Below are 18,589 nucleotides of genomic sequence, written 5' to 3'. Positions count from 1 at the left end.
AAATCATGTTAAAGCATCTGAAACATCAACCAATATTGATTTGGCATTCAAGTCTTGATTCTGTATTGATTTTTGTGGCACAAAAATCAACAAACATTCGCAAGCCCCAAACCTGGATACACTAATAGTTTCCGAGGCTACCAGAAATCATGCCTCTAGTGATTTTTGAGGAACCAGACAGAATTGTAATGTTAACATGTTGGCAGGGCATCAAAAAGAAGTGATAGAGGCCCTGGCTGAGTAGCTCAGTTGGTTAGTGTGTTGTCCCGATACACCAAGGTTGCAGGTTTGATCCCCAGTCAAGGCACATACAGGAATCAACCAGTGAATGCATAAGTGAAATGACAGATCAATGTCACCCTTCCTCCCTTTCTCCCTCCCCTCACTCCCCTGCTTCCTCTCTCTCTCTAAAAAAATCAATAGTGAAAAAAAGTGAATTAGAGAAACCCAAACCCTGGGTTCTAGTCCAAGTGCCACCATTACTTTAGTTGTGGAGCATTAGGCAGGTAATATCATCTTGTGGCCTCCAGTTATTTTTAAACAGTCATATTTATTTGTTTACTCTTTCACAGTTGATCACACAATGAATATCTGGTTGAAGCCAAACACCTGCCACTTACAGCAAGCTTAATTATTTTCACCTTTGGCTCAATACTACTACTACTTCTCCTCCTCCTCCTTCTCCTCCTCCTTTTACCAATAATTGAACAAAAATAAATATTGGTGTCAGAGAAAGATGATGAAAATGCCAAACTAAAGTGTTGCTTGTAGGCAGCATCAATAGGAAGAAACTTTAAAATGTCCACTTGTCAGCTGATACATGAATATGCAAATTATACATACAAAAAGCATTGTATAATTCTATGTATGATGAATAAAAGTATGGATTTAATAGTTGAGGACCGCCTATACTATTATAATAATCTTTTTTTCTTTCTTCTTTTTAATCTTCACCCGGGGATGTGTTCATTGATCTTACAAAGAGAGGAAGGGAGACAGAAGCATCAATTGGTTGCCTCCTATATGCACCTGACCAGGGAGCAAACCTGTGCCCTGGCCAGGGAACAAACCTGCAACATTTTTGGTGCACAAGATGATGCTTCAACCAATTGAGCCACCCAGCCATGGCTGTAATAATATTCTTATAGGGTTTGATTTGTGAATTAAAGGTGATTTGAGGGTGTTATTTTTTTTACGTAAGTAACTAGTTTCCAATGAAGAAAAAAATCAGAATCTGTTTTCCCAAGATTTCTAAACATCACCTCAAAATAGTAAGGTCGGCCACCCAAGAAAGAGTGTATTCTAAAACTTAGAGATTTTTTTTTCCATTATTAATTCTGATTCTCATTTCAAATTTTAAGTAGGTGGAGAGAAACAGTTACTTTCCATCTGGCTGTCCTCTTGCCTGGGGAAACTGTGTTGCCTTTTTGTTGTTGTTCTGACAAGAACGTAATTGTGTGAGTGATGCATTCCAGATCTAGACATAACTCTCCCACCCTCTTACCCAGCTCAGAGACTTTTAACTGTCACAGAACAGCAAAGGAACTGTTTGACCTTTTGTCCCTCTCAGACAGGATCTGCCAGAAGCGTCCCTCTACAATGTTACACATTCTTATTCTCTGTAAATTGAATCTAGACATTCAAGCATGACTGGACAGGCATTGAAGATGCAATTGGTGAGATGGATTAACTCTACTCTTCTTTAAATCTCTTATTTCAGATAATTATAGATGAAAGATGCTTATTTGGATCAGATTGCTATTTATTCATGTATTTATTTTAGTAAGTGGTGAGGCAAGAACATAAAAATGCAGAGTTGAAAGACAGATTGGCCTGGATTGAATTGATAAGAAATGTGTGGGGCTTCTTGGCTTCTGATCAATATTTGTATTCAGTACGCAATCTAAAGTATGTATAATAAAAAGAAAACAGGTGGGAGTAATGTCTGATTATACTTTCTTCCCGGTTTATATTCCATATTTTAAAAAAGAAAAAGCATTAAGAAAAGAGCAAAATACAATCTTAATCACCCTAAAATGATCACTAGGACTTCCATAAGACAGATCTTACAAGATCATGATCAACAACCCTCCAGAAATACAGACATTCTGCCACTATTGCGAGCAGCCCTAGATTGCCCCTCTAATCAGCTAAGGCTCCAGTTAGGTCTTGTCCAGTTAGCTCTCATCCACTGAATTTACAGTCATAATTAGCACACTGTGTGGAAGTTTCTAGGTGACCTTTATAAAGAACTGAGGAATTTAGGTGGTTCTTAAACTGTCATTCAGGCAGCTATTGAATTAACATTGCTCATAACTCTTCAATAACTTCCTGCTACATCTTTGCTTTTAATAATTGTGATTAGTAATATGACTATCATTTGGACATTGCTTTACAATTTTTAATGAATTCACAATATGTTGTGGACGTTATTCCTTTGTAGCTTATTGTGCCTCAAATTTATCTGGTTTAATGACATATTCATTTTTTTATTATGATGATTGGTTACTTAGAATTCCTAATATTGAGGGAGAATAAGACTACAACTAAAGTTCACTGTTCTCAGCCTGCAGAGAAACCAAAACACAGAACTTTTTGTAGTAGTCAAAGAATCTTGCACCTTAAGCCCCAAAGTTTACGGCAAAACAAATATTCTGGCCTCTGATTTCCTTGTTCTGTGCAGAAAGAGGAGACTTAAGAATGTGAAGAAATATAACGATTGAGCTCAAATACATTCTAGTAAAGACAAACATTGAAAATGGAATAAAGGGTTCCAGATCCAGCAATGTACATAAGCTCACTATGCCTCAATTTTTTTATGAGTTTATATTCATATTTGCCCTACCTTTCACTTAGGATCATCCTAGGATATACATAGACACATAGATGAAAGAACTTCGATAGGAATTATTAATATCCTCCCCACAGTGGTGGGCCTTTGATATTTCAAGATGATATTCTAAGAACAGAAACTTGGTGAGTCCGTCCAGCACAGGTTGTTTTTTTTTTTCATACCATGGACACACTTAAACCCAGCTAGAACTGTACTTTGCAGAACCTGAGCCATTTACAATTGTTTTCTGACTCATAACCTTCTCTGCACACTGGCTCAACAAGAACTTCTGGTTTGCTGTTTTCCTAGGATCCTAGATTTGAAAAATCTCTAAAGGATCATATCCCTTCCTGTGCCTATGATGTATAAACTACCTTCCTCTGGATTCTCCCCAGTCCCTAGTAATTTACTTACTGTCTTTTCAATGAGTAGGAACCCTCTAGCCTGAAGAGAGGACTGTATCCTTGAAGAACTCTTTATTGTGATCTCAGTAGTAACAAACTGCCTCTTCATAACATGCACGTGTAACAAACTAGAAGTACAACAACAACTTTTCTTCTCTCCAGCCTTCTCCTCTCCATAATAAAATCTATAACTGCTCAATTGAACAATCTGCTCTTCCCTGAAGGGCTGCCCCCGCTAGGTTGTTCACCAGGCAGTATGTCCTTTAATTGGGCCTTTCTCTTGGTAGACGAATGCTTTCCCCCCACTAGTGACTCAACTGCTACCCACGTATCCTGTGATACAAGTTTCCATATTAGAAAAATTTTTAAGTCTCCAGTGCCTTCTTCCTATCTGTGTCACAGCCTTTAGTAGTTCCTCTTCCTATGTTTGTAATACTACTGAAGAATCTTAATTACAACTTTAGAATGTTCAGGGCAGTCCACCTCCTTCATTTTGGGATTGCAGAAATGGACTTGGTTGAAAAACAGGAAGTTCTTTCATTGAATATTTCCACTAATATAAACACATTTTCTTTGCTGTGCCCCAAAAGGCAGGAACTGATTCTTGTACAGTTAAGATATAGTTGGACAATTATCTCTTTAAATGTAATTTCCATCTTCCACATTCTGCCTTCAGGTTTTTGTATCAGGAAACTGTTGGGTCAGATTCTTGCCAGAAAGTGCTGGATGTGTGGTGTCTTGGGAAGAGTATTAGACATAGAGGGAGAAGACTCTGGTGTAAGTCTGACATTCTACTTAAGGAGCTATGGAACCTAGAGCAACTTATTTTACCTCTGAGTTTGTATACACATCTGCAAAACAAGGATAATACTTACATAGCATTGTGTGAGAAACAATGAAGTGTGTGCAAAAGGGCTTCGTAACTGAAAAAGCACTACACGAATGTAAGGGAAATCTTTTCAAACCTCCCCCCGCCAAAAAAAAAAAAAAAAAAAAAATCTGCATGAACACATGTCAAATCAAGTATTTTAATAGAAAATGTGTTGAAAATTTTTAATTGTAGTTTGCAATTCCAATATAAAAGATACATACATGGGGTGAAAGCATATGGGGGAAAATGAAATCAGCTGTTTTCGGGCAGTATAATTGAGCCACTTTCTTTAAAAATTTCTTTGATGTATTCCATTCAGTTCAATAAACTGATTGAGCACTCACTGTGCTGGGTCTGCTGCTGGACTCAATACAAAGAGAAACAGAACATGCTTCCTTGTCTCAGGGAATCCCATTTCATACAGTCTTTGCAAAGTTTACTGAGTATAAGAATCACCTGATTAATTCAGAGTACACTGATCCCACCCTAGAAAGTCTGATTTAATAGGTCTGGGACGAAACAGCCCACAATTTGCGTTGCTCAGACAGCCTCCCTGATCCTAATGATGCTAATGTAGGTGGTTTAATTTCACACTGAGAATCCTTCAGCGGGGCTTGAATATATTACAGCTAAAGGTAAGTGATAATTACACAGATCTGCTCATTGGAGAAGATGCTCCGTTTTGATTGTTGTGTCTGCACCTTTGAGCTGATCTATATGCCTCCATAGTGAAGACGGGAAAGCCAGCCTGCAGAGCCTCACATCCTTTATCCTCTTTCTCTCTCTCTCTCCCACCACAGCTCCCATGGGTTTGTCTCTATGCATGTGCTTCTCTCCTACTCTGACTCCTCCTATGCCTAGTAATATGTCAGCATCCAGAGGCTGCCCCTTCCTTTCTCCACCCCACCCCCAACCAGATAGACTATCAATTTTATTGAAATAAAAAAACAAGCAAACTTATATCTAGTTTACTAACTTGTGCTGGAAGGCTCTTGTATATGGTTAGTGTTTCTCAGACAAACTTAGGAGTGGGCCACTTATTGATCAACAGGCACAAAAATACCACATGGAAACTTGTGTCTTTATATTTGACTGTCATTCGGCTCTTGGTCCCAGTGGGTTAGCAGCCCTCAACAGATCCCTGTCCTGCCGAGCAAGTTCGAGTATATCCTGAGCCTGACTCAGCACCGCCTGTTGCCACACGCCTGTGAATGGGCTTGGGTGGCTTTCTCGGGCTACACACCTGTCACTTATTAGTCACCCAGAATCAAAATATTACAACCTTAATGACACTGAGGCTCTGATGCTTTATTGTAAGAGTGGTGACCCTCCAAAGTGCAACTAGGATTTCTCCACTTTCACATGTTTATATTACTAGTGTTAGTGTTTATATTACTTGTACTTCAGGATACCAATGTTGAACAGTGACATCCAGACTCCCTCCTTCGATTCTGTTCCCTCAAAACCATATGCGATTTCTGGTCTTCTGCTGCCATTTGTTTTCTCTGCTGTAATGTGCACTTCGTGAGAACAGAGAGGAGACTGCATTCATCTTTATTTCTATAGTGTCTTGGAGAGTATCTGGCACATAGTAGGTACTCATTAAATACCTCTGGAATGAGGTATCATTGAGTTCTCAAAAAAAAAAAAAAAAAAAAAAAAAGGTGGGAGGGAATATGTCCATCAGTCAAAAGTGAGATATCACATAAAAGTAATTCCCATACTGGTTTTGCACTCTTTGTGTGTCTGAAATGTTTCATAAATTTTTAAACTAGCCCTTTTCAGCGTAAATCCAAGATGAGCCATTCCCTAGCATAGAACAAAAAGTCAGGAATCAAAAGTAATTATGAGTTCAACTAGAAATTTGTCTTCATGATCTATTATTGAAAGCTAGTTTCTAGAGCATCTGTCCCAGTTTTGCTTCTGAAGTACAGTGACCTAGTAGTCTGCTTCTCAAGAACCTTGCTATACTGTTCATCATTATGTAACCAGCACCTAGACATGTGCCTTGCACACAGCAGGTGCTCAGTAAGTGTTTGTTGAATGAATATATTTGATTGACAAACGATTGACAGGAGCTGGTGAAGTTCAAGTTGCTCAGATTTTCAGTTAGTGGTTTCCTCCACTCTACTCTCTAATTCTAAACAAGTTTCTTGCCTCCAAATTGAAGTAGCCACTGCTTACATCATCTTATTCAGCAGATTTTAATTGATGCCTACTCTGTGCCTCTCTCCACGGGGCACCCCAAACAAGTAAAACCTAAGCCCTTACAGTTTTAGTCCCCATATAGTTGGTTGCTAATTTCTCTGTGCCCCCACAATTCTTTAAAATACCTCTATTATAACATTCATTGTCCACACACTACTATAGACATCTGCCTACCTATTACTCTCCCTAGAAAGACCCTGAACTTTTTAAGACCCTGGATTTATTCATATTTGTATTTCTGTGCTAAACTTGGGGTAGTAGGTTCTTAGAAAGTCCTTATTGAGAATTGAATAACAAGTACATAAATAATCTTTCCTAAATAACATGTATTTGAACATAAGTATGTTTTTATTTGAATAGAAATACAGTAGTCCCTCTCTGTATTGCGGTTCACTTATCATGGCCTCACTGTATCACGGGATTTTTAAAAATATTATAGTTAATTATTTATGGCGGGTTTTTCGCTATATCATGGGATTTTGCAGTACTGTATATGTATGTTGTTGAAGTTACATAGGTTTAAGAGTGTAGAATATGTTTAAGAACATAAGCAGTGTTCATAAAAGTGTGGGAAATGTTAATAAAGGACTGGGAACGGTTTATAAGTGTGTGGAAAGGGCTTATAAAGCCTTAAAATATATATAAATACTAAAATAAATGTAAGTTTCCTACTTCGTGGATTTTCACCTATCGCGGGGGGCTCTAGAATGTAATACCCGCGATAAGTGAGGGAATACTGTATATGCTTTTCTGAATGTTTTCAAATTTTCAAATGATAGATACTTGGTATGTCCTGAAAGAAACAAGACTGGTTTTCATATCTCTATTAAACACTTTTCAAAGTGTCTACTTAGGTATCAAACCCATCTCTCCTCTAAGAATCCCTCCACCCCAATCCTAGCCAGTACATCCTCCACAGACATACTAGAGGCATGAGCTTCCCTTGCTGACAACGAGAGATGGACATCTGACCCAGAATGTACCAGTCCCATTTTCTCTTGGAAAATTGGGATTGAGAACACTAGCAACTACTTGTTTGAACTGGGATCATGTAAATTGAGTAACTACAGGGCAACTGTGTACCTGAAGAGACAGAGAAAGCAGTCTGCAGAGAGAAAGGAAGGAAGGCAAAATGCTCAGACATGGAAAACCACATGGCCTGAGAGAGTGAGAGAAAGAGAGGGAGAGAGATACAAACTCGATGCCTCGTTTTTGCTATATTTAGTCCTCGGTTAATACCCTTCCTGAGGCCAGATTATTCAACTTTTTCATGAGTTCCTTGGGATATATGTCATTTTCTTACCAATAAATTCCCTATTTGGGCTTAAGTGAATTTAAAATGGATATTTACTTTTGCAACTAAGAAGATATTAATATACTATCTGAATTATGGAAGGAATTCTCATTACTTTTTAAAAGATTTTACATGTTTATTTTTTAGAGAGAGGGAAAGAGAGAGGGAGAGAAACATTGATGTATGAGGGAAACATCGATCAGTTTTTGTATGTGCCCCAACCAGGAACCAAACCTGAAATGCAGCCATGTATGTGCCCTGACCAGGAATCGAACCAGCAACCTTTCAGTTTGTGGGACGATGCCCAACCAACTGAGCCACAGCAGTCAGGGCTCTCATTACTTTTTTAAAAGTCTATTATCTTTTAGTTGCACACATATATTATCCCAGAATATGTTAATCAGGAAATTATTTAGATAAGGAATTCCTGATAAATAAAGTGCAGTAGGGTAAGAGACTTCTTTGCTTTTCAAGTTTCTTGATCCCCTAAGTCACACACACACACACACACACACACACACACACACACACACGAATGGAGGCGTATTTACAACAAGGATTGGCCACATATCAGACTTTTTTTGAACTACAAAACTGGATTAGAGAGGTTTTGAAGAACCAACACATTTGGCAGCTTCCCAAGACATCTATTTTTGAAGATTCTGCTTTCCAGAACTGTGTAAGAATGGCTTTTGTCATGGGCCTTAGCTGTGTTTCAGACAAGAATGGAAGAGACTAAAGCGTGTGTGCCTAGAGAAGCTCAGGCCCTGCGGTTGGGCTGGTCATAAACAATGTGAGCCAAATCTATCAAAGTAAAATAGAAGACTTTGCTCATCAGAAACAGTTGCAAATGTGCATAGAGCTTTGTGTAACACATTCATTCAACCCTGGCGTGCCACTCCCTGAGTTTAGCCCTCACTTAACCTAATAATTTTGAAAACATACATGGAAAGTAGAGAGAACTGTGGACTACTGAAATCATTTGGTTCAGGAAAATTTTCAGAGGAAAATCTTAAGACTTTTTCCTAGAACGTTATGAAAATATTAAGTTATAATGATTGCTGCCAACCTGTTTCTAACCACTCTTGGAAAAGAAAACAACAACAACAAATAAGTTTCCAGCTCTTTTGAGTTGACACTCTGGACCTTAAAGAAGGTTGCATGTATAATTTGACTGAAACTACTTTCCTTTTTTAGTTAATTGTGGTAAATGTGCCTCATAACTTCTAATCCCAGTGGGGCTGTCATTTAGAAGGGGGGTGGGAGAAGCTGTTTTAATTCTGGCTTTTGTTCCAGCCACTAAATGTAATGCCACATGATTGTTGACCCAACAGTAATCCAGTTAAAAAACAGTCTTCAGAGTTACTGCATCATCAAAATTAACCCTGATTACATCAAATTATGTTGAAACAGACCACAGCTGCTTGCCCTGTTGAAGCAACTGCTTGAGAGCTCATCCAGAAGATACATCTGGGTGTCAAGAAGATACATTTTGTTTTTTATTTTTGTTTCCCAACTTGGAAGAGTGGTCGGAGCCGAAATCCCGTAACTCCAGAATCAAAAATCTTCTTAATTCCAAGAGAAGAAAACCTGAGACCTTTTATTTTGGTTTCTACAGGAAGCATATAAGAAGAAGGAAATTCAAATCTGTTGAGTCTTGCTCTTGTCAGCAGAAAGAAGTGGAACTAACTGCAGGGAAGGACGGTGGGTTTTTTCTGTGGTAGACTTACGCAGTGGTGTGCTAGGACTGGCTCACATGAGCCTAGGAGCATAGACTGGTAAATTGTGAAAAACTTTGCAAGCTGGTTGTTTAAAAATAACATTAATAAAATTAAATTATTATTTTTTTAAAAGAAAAGGAAAATAAGTATTGGAGAAGATGTGGACAGATTGGAGCCCTCATTGGAGCTGGTAGGAAGGTAAATGGTGTAACCACTGTGGAAAACAATTCTGTAAAAAGAAAACACAGAGTCACAGTATGACTCTTAAGTATATACCCAAGAGTATTGAAAATGTAGGTTCACACAAAAACTTGTACATGAATGTTCACATCATCATTATTCATAATAGCTACAAAGTGGAAACAACTGATATGTCCATCAAGCGGCAAACAGATCATTTTATCCATACAGTGAAAGGAATGAAAAATTGACATGCTGCAACATAGATGGACCTTGAAAACATGATACAAAGTGAAAGAAGGCAAACACAAGAGGCCACACATTGTATGATTCTGTTTATATGAAATGTCCTGAATTGGCAAATCAGTAGAGACAGGAAGTAGATTAATAGTTGCCAGGGGTCAGGGTTGGGGGACTGAGGAGTGATTATTAATAGCTATGGAGTTTCTTTTTTGGGTCATGAAAATGTCCTGAAATTAGATGCAACGATGGTTGCCCAGTTTGGTGTATATACTAAAAACCACTGGATTGTACACTTTAAAATGCTGACTTTAAGTGTTAGAGCTCCTCCAAGACTGTCACATTGAAACTAGATTATCAGATAAACCATAAATGATTTAAATCTTAATCCCAGAGAAGAGGGTGTCTGGGGAGTCTCTACAACAGTATCAGGGTTTGGGAACCAAGGGTTAACATAGTTAGCTTTCTAGAGCCTGGGGGTAGAAGTCAAAGGTCTAAAGAGTCATTGTTTTTGAAACTATGGGAGGGTTTCAACCACTTCTTAAAGTGAAATTGCATAGGATTACCTCCACCTGCTCTGCCCTTCCCACCAGGCCAGTCCCTGTGGGTTGAAACACTCTTAACTGCTTATAAGGACCTTCACAGATAATATCCTTGGGGGTGATGATCCAGGGGTCCGCAGCTCTCATTACCCTTTAAGGATTGGTCCCTTGTTCTCCCCAACAGACATTTAATGAGTATCTGCGTGTGCCTGGCACCATGCTGGGAGGCTCTAGGAAAACAAATATTTGCAGTAGAATGTGACAACCCAATTTATAAGGGTGCAGTGTGAATCTAAGAAAACAGTGAACAACTATGCTGGGGAGTGGGGACGGTGAGTTTTAGAGAATGGGTCTTGACATATTTTTAAGATCTAATCCAAGACAGGGCTTCTCTCTTCGAAGGAAGGGGCCATCGTGCAAAGTATGGTTTGGAGCACTAAGGCACTTTCCCAGGCACCTTGACACTTTTCTTCTTGGGAGACTATAACTGATTTTGCAGCATGATCTGTGAACAGTGATGTTACCACAACCAATGTCATTGGAAATGTCCCAGGAGCCTAACTGCCCTAAAGCAATTGACACAGGTTCTGGTTCTTTACAAAGGAAAATTGGGAAGCTGGACTTGCTCAACATTTTCTCTTTAAGAAAGTTTACTTCCAAAATGTTTCCCACTGGGTGTAATGTCAAGTAACAGGCTGTTAGCAGCCACAGACAGGGAGGGAAGTCAGTTAGGTCTTCAACCACACCCCAAGCCCACTTCCAGATCTCCATCCCAACCAGGTGCCAAAAGTTGAGTTGAGTAGATCAGAGTACTTTGATGGAGGGAAGCAAGTGAGCTCAAAGCACCCAGGGGTTAAAGCAGTGCAAGCCTCAATACCCTGAGAGACAAGTGTCATGAAAGTCACCAAGCCGAGGTGGTTCAGCTGGCCACACTGACCCTGGCAAGGAGCACTCATCTCTGAAATTAATGTGTCAACTAAATTGAAGGGGAGAAAAGACAGAAGGGTTAGGACACAAACATCCATCCCCACCCCCAGACCAATCACTGATGTCAAGCTTGGTGTGGGTGGCATTAATCACACCAGCCTGATGTGCAGTTGGGGACAACTCTCCTTCCAGCCCTTCCAACCTATTCCTGGGAGCGTTCCACCAGCCATGCACCTGCTGCTGGCCACAACCCTCAACTCCCAGCCAGGCACGGATGCACGCTGTCGCTAATGAAACTCAAAGCCACAGTGCACCATTTAGAACCCAGGCTTTCGGGGTAGGGGAGCAAAACGTGGTGCCTGTGCTTTCCTCCCAGATGTTCATTTCTCTAATCTCTGCAACGCTCCCTCCAGAGAAACCCTCCCTATAAGATGGTCATTTCTGGAGGACTTAATGAGTATAGAATTAATGACCCAAAGCCCTCCTTGCAGCCAGTCATTAGTTCCTCCAGGAACTACCATGGTCTTTAAAATCAAAATTGCCTAAATTATAGACGAGTGATATGTGTCCTTGCGGGGGGGGGGGGGCGTTATCCCAACTAATTCCAATAGATGGCGCTTAGCTTTACGTAAATAAATCACTCAATTTGTTTTCCTTTTCTCCCCAGCCAAAGGCAAGGAACTTAAAAAAAAAAAAAAAAAAAAAAAGGCAGGGAGTGGAGAGGACTTAGTAAAGGCCCAGACGGGAACGTTCTGTCCGAGGGCTGTTTCCAGGCCTGGCACGCACCTCAGGCTCAGAAGACTGGAGCCACACCAGGGTGCAGTCAGGGACCACAGCAGCAATTCTGCCTTCTATGTGCAGCCTGAACTGGGTGCTGGCAGCCGAGTCATAAGAAAGTTAGGGTAGCTGCAGACAAACTATGCAGATTTCTCAGAGTCTGCAATCGCTGGGACCTGGCACCATGACTCAGATGGGAATGAAGTCAGAAGTTGCTTTATTTTGTTTGAGAGTTACCGCCTCCTGACTGATTTGGCAGACTTGAGTATTTTGATATTTGTCGCACAGCTTTTTAAGACACTTGAAGCCAAAGCCAGAGGTTAAAATGACCATAATTTTGGTGGTGGTCCTTGTATGTGGCTTAAGGATCCCTAAATTGGAAGGCTAGGGGAGCTCGGTCCCAGCTATAGCTCGATAGTTCTGGCTTTACATTCAGCCCAGCAGCACACTGAACAGTGTAGAAAGTCAGTGAAATGTTGGGTCCCGAGGAGCTGATCTAAGCCTCCCAGAGTGTTTAGAAGAGCTACACATCTAGTCAATTATTAGCTTTTACAAACTGATTGAAAGTGAACTTTTCCCAATCCAACCAAGATCTGTAAAACCAGAAGGATGTCCAACTGCTTGAACAACTAGCTTTGCTGCAAAAAGACAGGGAAATGAACAAATAGCCTTAGCCTTAAGTTGCATGAGGAATGCAAGATGCTGTCTCTCCCACTCACCTGCTGGCAGCACGCTTCCTTATTGATATCATGGCTCAGCCTCCGCTTCTCAAAGTTGGGGGGAGGACTTACCTTTTAATATGGCTTGTAAAGGTATTTTGTGAGTGGAAAACGAGCCCCTACCAAAGGTTTTTTTCCCCTTCCTTCCCGCCCCTGAAATGTAGGGTTGTCTAGTGTGTGCTTCCACATACTTCATCTTAGATAAACCTCACCAAGATGCAGTGAGAGGTACCATCATACCGCAATTTTCAAATGAATGCCAGAGAGGTCTTGTAATTCATGTCAATGACGTCGAACGCTGGGGAATTTTGACCGCAATTTCTTATTCTACATCACCTTGCCTTCCAATGTACTACGAAATATTTTTGCTTCCTTGATTTTGCAAACCATATGAATTTTCTTTTATGAATTGTATTTCCCAGAGATAATGAAGGAGCCTGCTGGACTTTAATTCCTAGTAATAACAGGCCCTCGAGTTGATCTGCACACATAAGAAAAATTTCCCCACTTTAAAAAGCAGATGAGCAGGACCACCTCCACCCTCACCCCCTAAATTAGAAACTTGGATCTGCATCACCCAGGCTTCGGGACTTTACACTATTTGTAAAATGGGATTAATACTGCCCGCCCAATTTGTAGACTCCTCGAGACAATCATGTAAATAAGAAATGCAAAAGCGCACAGCGCGTAGTAGTCTTGTTTTCTTCTTTCCTTCTCCCGCCAAGGGGGTGCGAGAGTTAAACTCTTGCTGGGAAGTGGATCACTAATTTCAGCCAGAACCTGACCCACTGAAACCTGAAACTCTGGGAATGGATAGGAAACTCGAGTAGCCCTTGGGTCCCTTCCTGATGACCCTCTGTGAAAAATCGATTCCTGATCAAGGGCGCGCAGCCCCTTCCCTTCACCCTACCCCCAATCCCACCAGAGGCGCAGCGCCACCCCCGCGTGCTGCTGGACGCTTTGGGAATAAAACAAAACGGGGGGTGGGGGTGCGGGCGCGACAGGCTGCAGGCTTCGTTGTCCTGGAGAACCTCGGGCCTCTCAGGTCCAAAGACGCCAGGCTGTTTGTGTCTCCGAAGGCGGCAGGCCGGGGGGCGCGGCGGGCTATGGGCGTGGCGAGCGCGCACCACTCTTCCTGCTGTGGCGCCCCCACTGAGGCCGGGAAGCAGCGAGTACGCGCGTGCGCGCACCAGGCAGCCGGGTCCGCGCCGCCTCGTCCTCGCCCCGCGGCCACGGGCCGCCCCGGCCCCTCCCCTCCCTCTCGAGCTGCGCACCGCCGGCCGGCTGACCCAGCGGCTCGCGCCCGCGCCCTTGTCCGTCCGACCCCGCGGCAGGCACCAGGCAGCCAGCAGCATGAGCAGCGGCGGCGGCGATGTTGTGTGCACCGGCTGGCTGAGAAAATCGCCCCCCGAGAAGAAGTTGAGGCGCTATGTGAGTGCGGGCGGTCATCGGGCGCGGCCGCGGAGGGCGCGGGCTGGGGGCACACCGCGGCCTGACCAGGGTCTGGGGGCCCCGGGAGGGACCATGCGGACATGGAGGGCCGGCCGCTGGCCTTTTGGGGGTGAGGAGCGGCTGGCGCGCCCCATGGCTGGGGTCTGTGTGGGGCACCTGCACACCTGTCACAGGTGCGCCGCCGAGGGGCGGGGCGGCAGGTGGAGGCTGCGGTTCGTTCTCCGCAGGGCAGGCGCGGCGGTGGCGCCTCTCTAGCCAGCCTCCTTGTAAACTACATACAGTATTGAAGTTTGTATTGATTGTTTTTGGAGAGCGACAGAGTTGGTTCCTGGGGCTGGAGGACCATAGTAACCCTGAACGGCTTCCGCGGACACGATTGGGGGAGTGGGCGGGAAAGAGGGGCATGGGCTCCGGGGCCGCACAGCCCGGCCCGACAAAGGGCGAGGCGCCACACACCCTCTCCCCCTTCCCTTTCTCTGCCCGCCCCTCCGGGTGGCCGCCTGCTTCCTTTCAGTCCGCAGCCTCTGCATCATGGACAGCGTCAGCGGCATGTGCAGCCCTTGTATTTAGTGACTCATTTGTTTGTCCCCCTTCTTTCCTTTTATGCTGTATGTCTCTCACATACATCCCCCAACCCCTGCCCTCCATGGTGACACTGCAATTTGGTTTGCTATAACTGGCCCAGGTTTTGTGTTGTGCCGTCCTGGGGTCGGGAGAGATCAAGGTTCTCAGTTGCCAGGTGGTGCTAACCGACAGTGTTTACTGAAATTGCTGGGACAACCTCTCCCTTCTAGGTGAGAAACTGGCAACACCAAGGGAAAAGTGGTCCAGTCTGGTGTTGAGCGGTGAGAAGGTCTGGTTCTCCCCCACCTCCAAACTAGAAGACGCCTTGCCTGGTGGGGTCAAAGTACAAACTGGTGCCAATGACTGTGATTTGGCTGAAAACAGCCCTGGGCTATTCGCAAGAGTTTGGAAATAGAAGTAAGGTTTCTAAAAGGGGTCAGGGTCTTTCATCCTTTCCCTCTTCGCTTCTTATGAAATGCCCTTGTTAAACTGACTCCTGTGGGGAACTCTGGGATCATTCCCCCAGCGTGGAAGGGAGCTGTTGCCTTCCAGCTGCAGTGCATCAAGGGAGCTCTGTACAGACCCTGCCCTCTGTCAGCTGCACCCATGCGGTCCGTGGGGGGAGAGGCAGAAGCTCATCAGTTTCCTGTCTTGGCTCCCCAGATCAGAACCAAGGGACTTCTGGCCTCTGGATTGAGGAAGTGACATTCTGTTTTTTAAAGGAAGTGGTGTTGTTGGGGATTGCAAATGTGTGCGTATGTAAATGAAATCAGGCTCTTATTTGGATCATTTTCTGGGGGAAATATTCTAAGGATTTAGTAAAAAGGACATCGATCGAAAATACAGTAGGGATGTGGCAATGATCTCAGTTTTAAAGCTCATTTTTTTCAGGGATGGCCATGTAGCCAAAGCATTAAAATTACTGAGAAAAACTTTTCTGCTCTTCAAGGTGGTATCAGTTCATTACAAAAGGTTAACTTTTCTATTATTAGGTTAAGGAAGAGTAACTTGATATTAATGTCCTTATAAATATAAAAAAAAACAAAAAACTTCAACGCCAAAGAGCTTCTGAAAACTATCAATAAAAGTGGAATACTACACCAGCTAGTGGAATAGAGTGTCCACTAAAAATGTGACTTTTAATTATCAAATTAGAACACTAACCTAAAGAACCTTGAAACTTTGTTTCTGAAACCGTTTGCAAACAATTTGATACTGTATCTTCATTTGACTGATGACTGCTTCAGCTCTATCACCCAGACTCTCCTTATGATCCATTTATTGAGTATGTTTGTTCCCCACAAAACTTTAATTCAAATAACCAAGTTGGGAGGCTTTGCGGTTAAGTGACCTTTTCATCCAATTGAAGTACAAGCATGCCTCTTTTTACTGCACGTCCCTCTATTGCACTACACAGGTGTTACGTTTTTTTACAAATGAAAGACGAGACCCTTTACCATTGAAAAGATTTATCTCTTCTTATTGTGACTACCTTTATTATGATACTGGATTTATTGTGGTGGTCTGGAATCAAACTTGCATTGTCTCCGAGGTATGCCTGTACGAACTTGACACCCTACAGTCATACGATGACCTCAGCCTCCTTCCCATCTTCCCCACAGCTCCAGGCCATAAGGCATCTGACCAAACAGTTTTTGTTAGGCTAGAGTGTGATGTGTTCCATTGGTATGATGGGAAGTCTCCTCCACTATAGAAGTTCATTTCCCTTAGTTGACACTGAGCTGATTTGTGTAATCCTAAACTCTTGAGGAACTGTCTGCTTTTACATCTTTTCTTTTTGGGTGTTGAAAATTTCTGCACCCTGTTTTAAGTTAGAATTCTGCCAGTTCTCACTGTTCATTAGAGGTCCAAGTTCATTAGAACCAAACTAGGAAAGAAGTATTTTTAAGCCCCATTGGTAAACACACACACCAAAATAGCTGCTTATTCTGGTATATATTAATATAATAGCCATGTCATATTACAAGGCCAAATATATGGTGACAGTAGATGATTTGACTTTGGATGTTGGACACAGAATGCACTAGACAGGTCATGTATCATATACACTTGAAACCTCTATGACCCTATTAACCAGTGTACCCCAACAAATTTATAAAATAAAGAATAAATGGAAGACGGGAAGAGGAACAAGAAAAATAAGTATCAAGCATCTGAAATGGAAAAAAGGATTTTTTTAAATAGATTACAACTGCCCTTGCTGAGTGCTTCAGTTGGTTGGAGCATTGTCCCATACACTAAAAGGTCAGGGCACATACCTAGGTTATGGGTTCGATCTCTGGTTGGGATGTGTATCAGAGACAACTGATTGATGTTTCTCTGACATCAATGTTTTTCTCTTTTCTTCCTCTCTCTCTAAAATCAATAAACATATCCCGGGGTGAGGATTTTAAAAAATAGATCACAACTATTTAGAATTAATCTAACAAATCTACCTCTGATTTAATTGGGGAAGGTGGAGGAGGTGGAGGTAGGGGGGGAAATAATTTTAAAGAACCTATGACAAATATTACCAAGGATTAGCTTTAGGGATTTTTTTCATCCACCTTTTGTAATGTATTAATAATAAGAAAGTGTAAAAGATCCATTCAGTATTTGCTATGTGCCCTGGAGGAATTACAAAAAGTGACTTCTAGAAAATGATGAGTATTGCTTCTGAGGCATCATGATTTGATTGCAGTGGGTGGCTAGTAGAAAGAACAACCCTCCCACCCTGCTGCAGTGTGTGCATGTGTGCGTGTGTGCGTACCCATACGCACCCATGCACACACATATGCATGTGTATAAAGCTGACACCAGATTTTCTTGAGGAAAAATATATTACGGCCTTTTCACAAGGATTGTGTGGAAAGTGAAGAAGGAAGACCCTGCGCCTCCCAAAACTGAAGCCAAAGCAAAGGTTTTGAAGGCAAAGAAAGCAGTGCTGAAAAGCATTTTCCGCCACAAAAAAACATCCTACGTCACCCACCTTCCTATGCCCAAGACACTGCAGCTGGGAAGGCAGCCTAAATATTCTCGGAAGAGCACCACTAGGAGAAACAATCTTGACCATCATCATATTTCCTGGACTACCGAGTTAGCCATGAAAAAGATAGAAGACAATACACTTGTGTTCCTTGTGGATGTCAGTCCCAACAAGCACCAGATCAAACAGGCTGTGAAGAAGCTCTGTGTCATAGACATGGCCAAGGTCAACACCCTGATCAGGCTTGATGGAGAGAAGAAGGCATATGGTCGACTGGATCCCGAGTATGATGCTTTGGATGTTGCCAACAAAATTGGGATCATCTAAACTGAGTCCAGCCTTTGCTGGTGTGGCTCAGTGGATTGAGTGCCAGCCTGCGAAACAAAGGTCACCAGATCAATTCCCAGTCAGGGCACATACCTGAGTTGTGGACCAGGTCCTCAGTTGTGCACATGTGAAAGGCAACTGATAAATGTTTCTCTCACACATTGGTTTTTCTCTCCTTCTCTTTCTCCCTCCTTTCCCCTCTCTCTAAAAAATAAATAAAAAGTAAGAAAATAAACTGAACCCATCAGGCTAATTCTAAATATTAAATTTTTACACTATAAAAATAAAAACATGTATTATAGCATACACTGTAATTTTTCTATTTCAGGGTGTTAAAAAAATCAGGGGAAAAGATTGTCAGCAGTAATGCCCCCTAGTGGCTAATTTGAAAAAAGTTGAGTATAGATTCTAATGAACAACCGAATTAAGGAAACTAATTGTTTGCTTGTATTTTATTTATTAAATACATTTGTTTATTAAATATAGGTGCCCAAGGCACTGTATTTTATGCTGGGAATATAAATTAAGCCAGCCTTTCAGTCTT

At 42.2% G+C, this 18,589-nt stretch overlaps 1 protein-coding gene across 1 annotated transcript in view; it reads left to right on the top strand.

Moving 5' to 3' along the window:
* Positions 1 to 13,988: 13,988 nt before the first annotated feature.
* GAB2 (GRB2 associated binding protein 2) overlaps positions 13,989 to 18,589 on the top strand; it is a 175,623-nt gene continuing 171,022 nt past the window's right edge. The window contains exon 1 of the mRNA XM_090265744.1: positions 13,989 to 14,147. Coding sequence (XP_090121870.1) covers positions 14,070 to 14,147 — 78 coding nt within the window. The 5' untranslated portion in view covers positions 13,989 to 14,069. The remainder of the gene's footprint in view (positions 14,148 to 18,589) is intronic.

This window comes from Furipterus horrens, unplaced genomic scaffold (assembly GCF_987537825.1).
Source record: "Furipterus horrens unplaced genomic scaffold, mFurHor1.1.pri manual_scaffold_2, whole genome shotgun sequence".
Classification (NCBI taxonomy): Eukaryota; Metazoa; Chordata; class Mammalia; order Chiroptera; family Furipteridae; genus Furipterus; species Furipterus horrens.
Note: the sequence above shows the minus strand (reverse complement) of the source record. Positions and strands in the feature narration are given on the sequence as shown.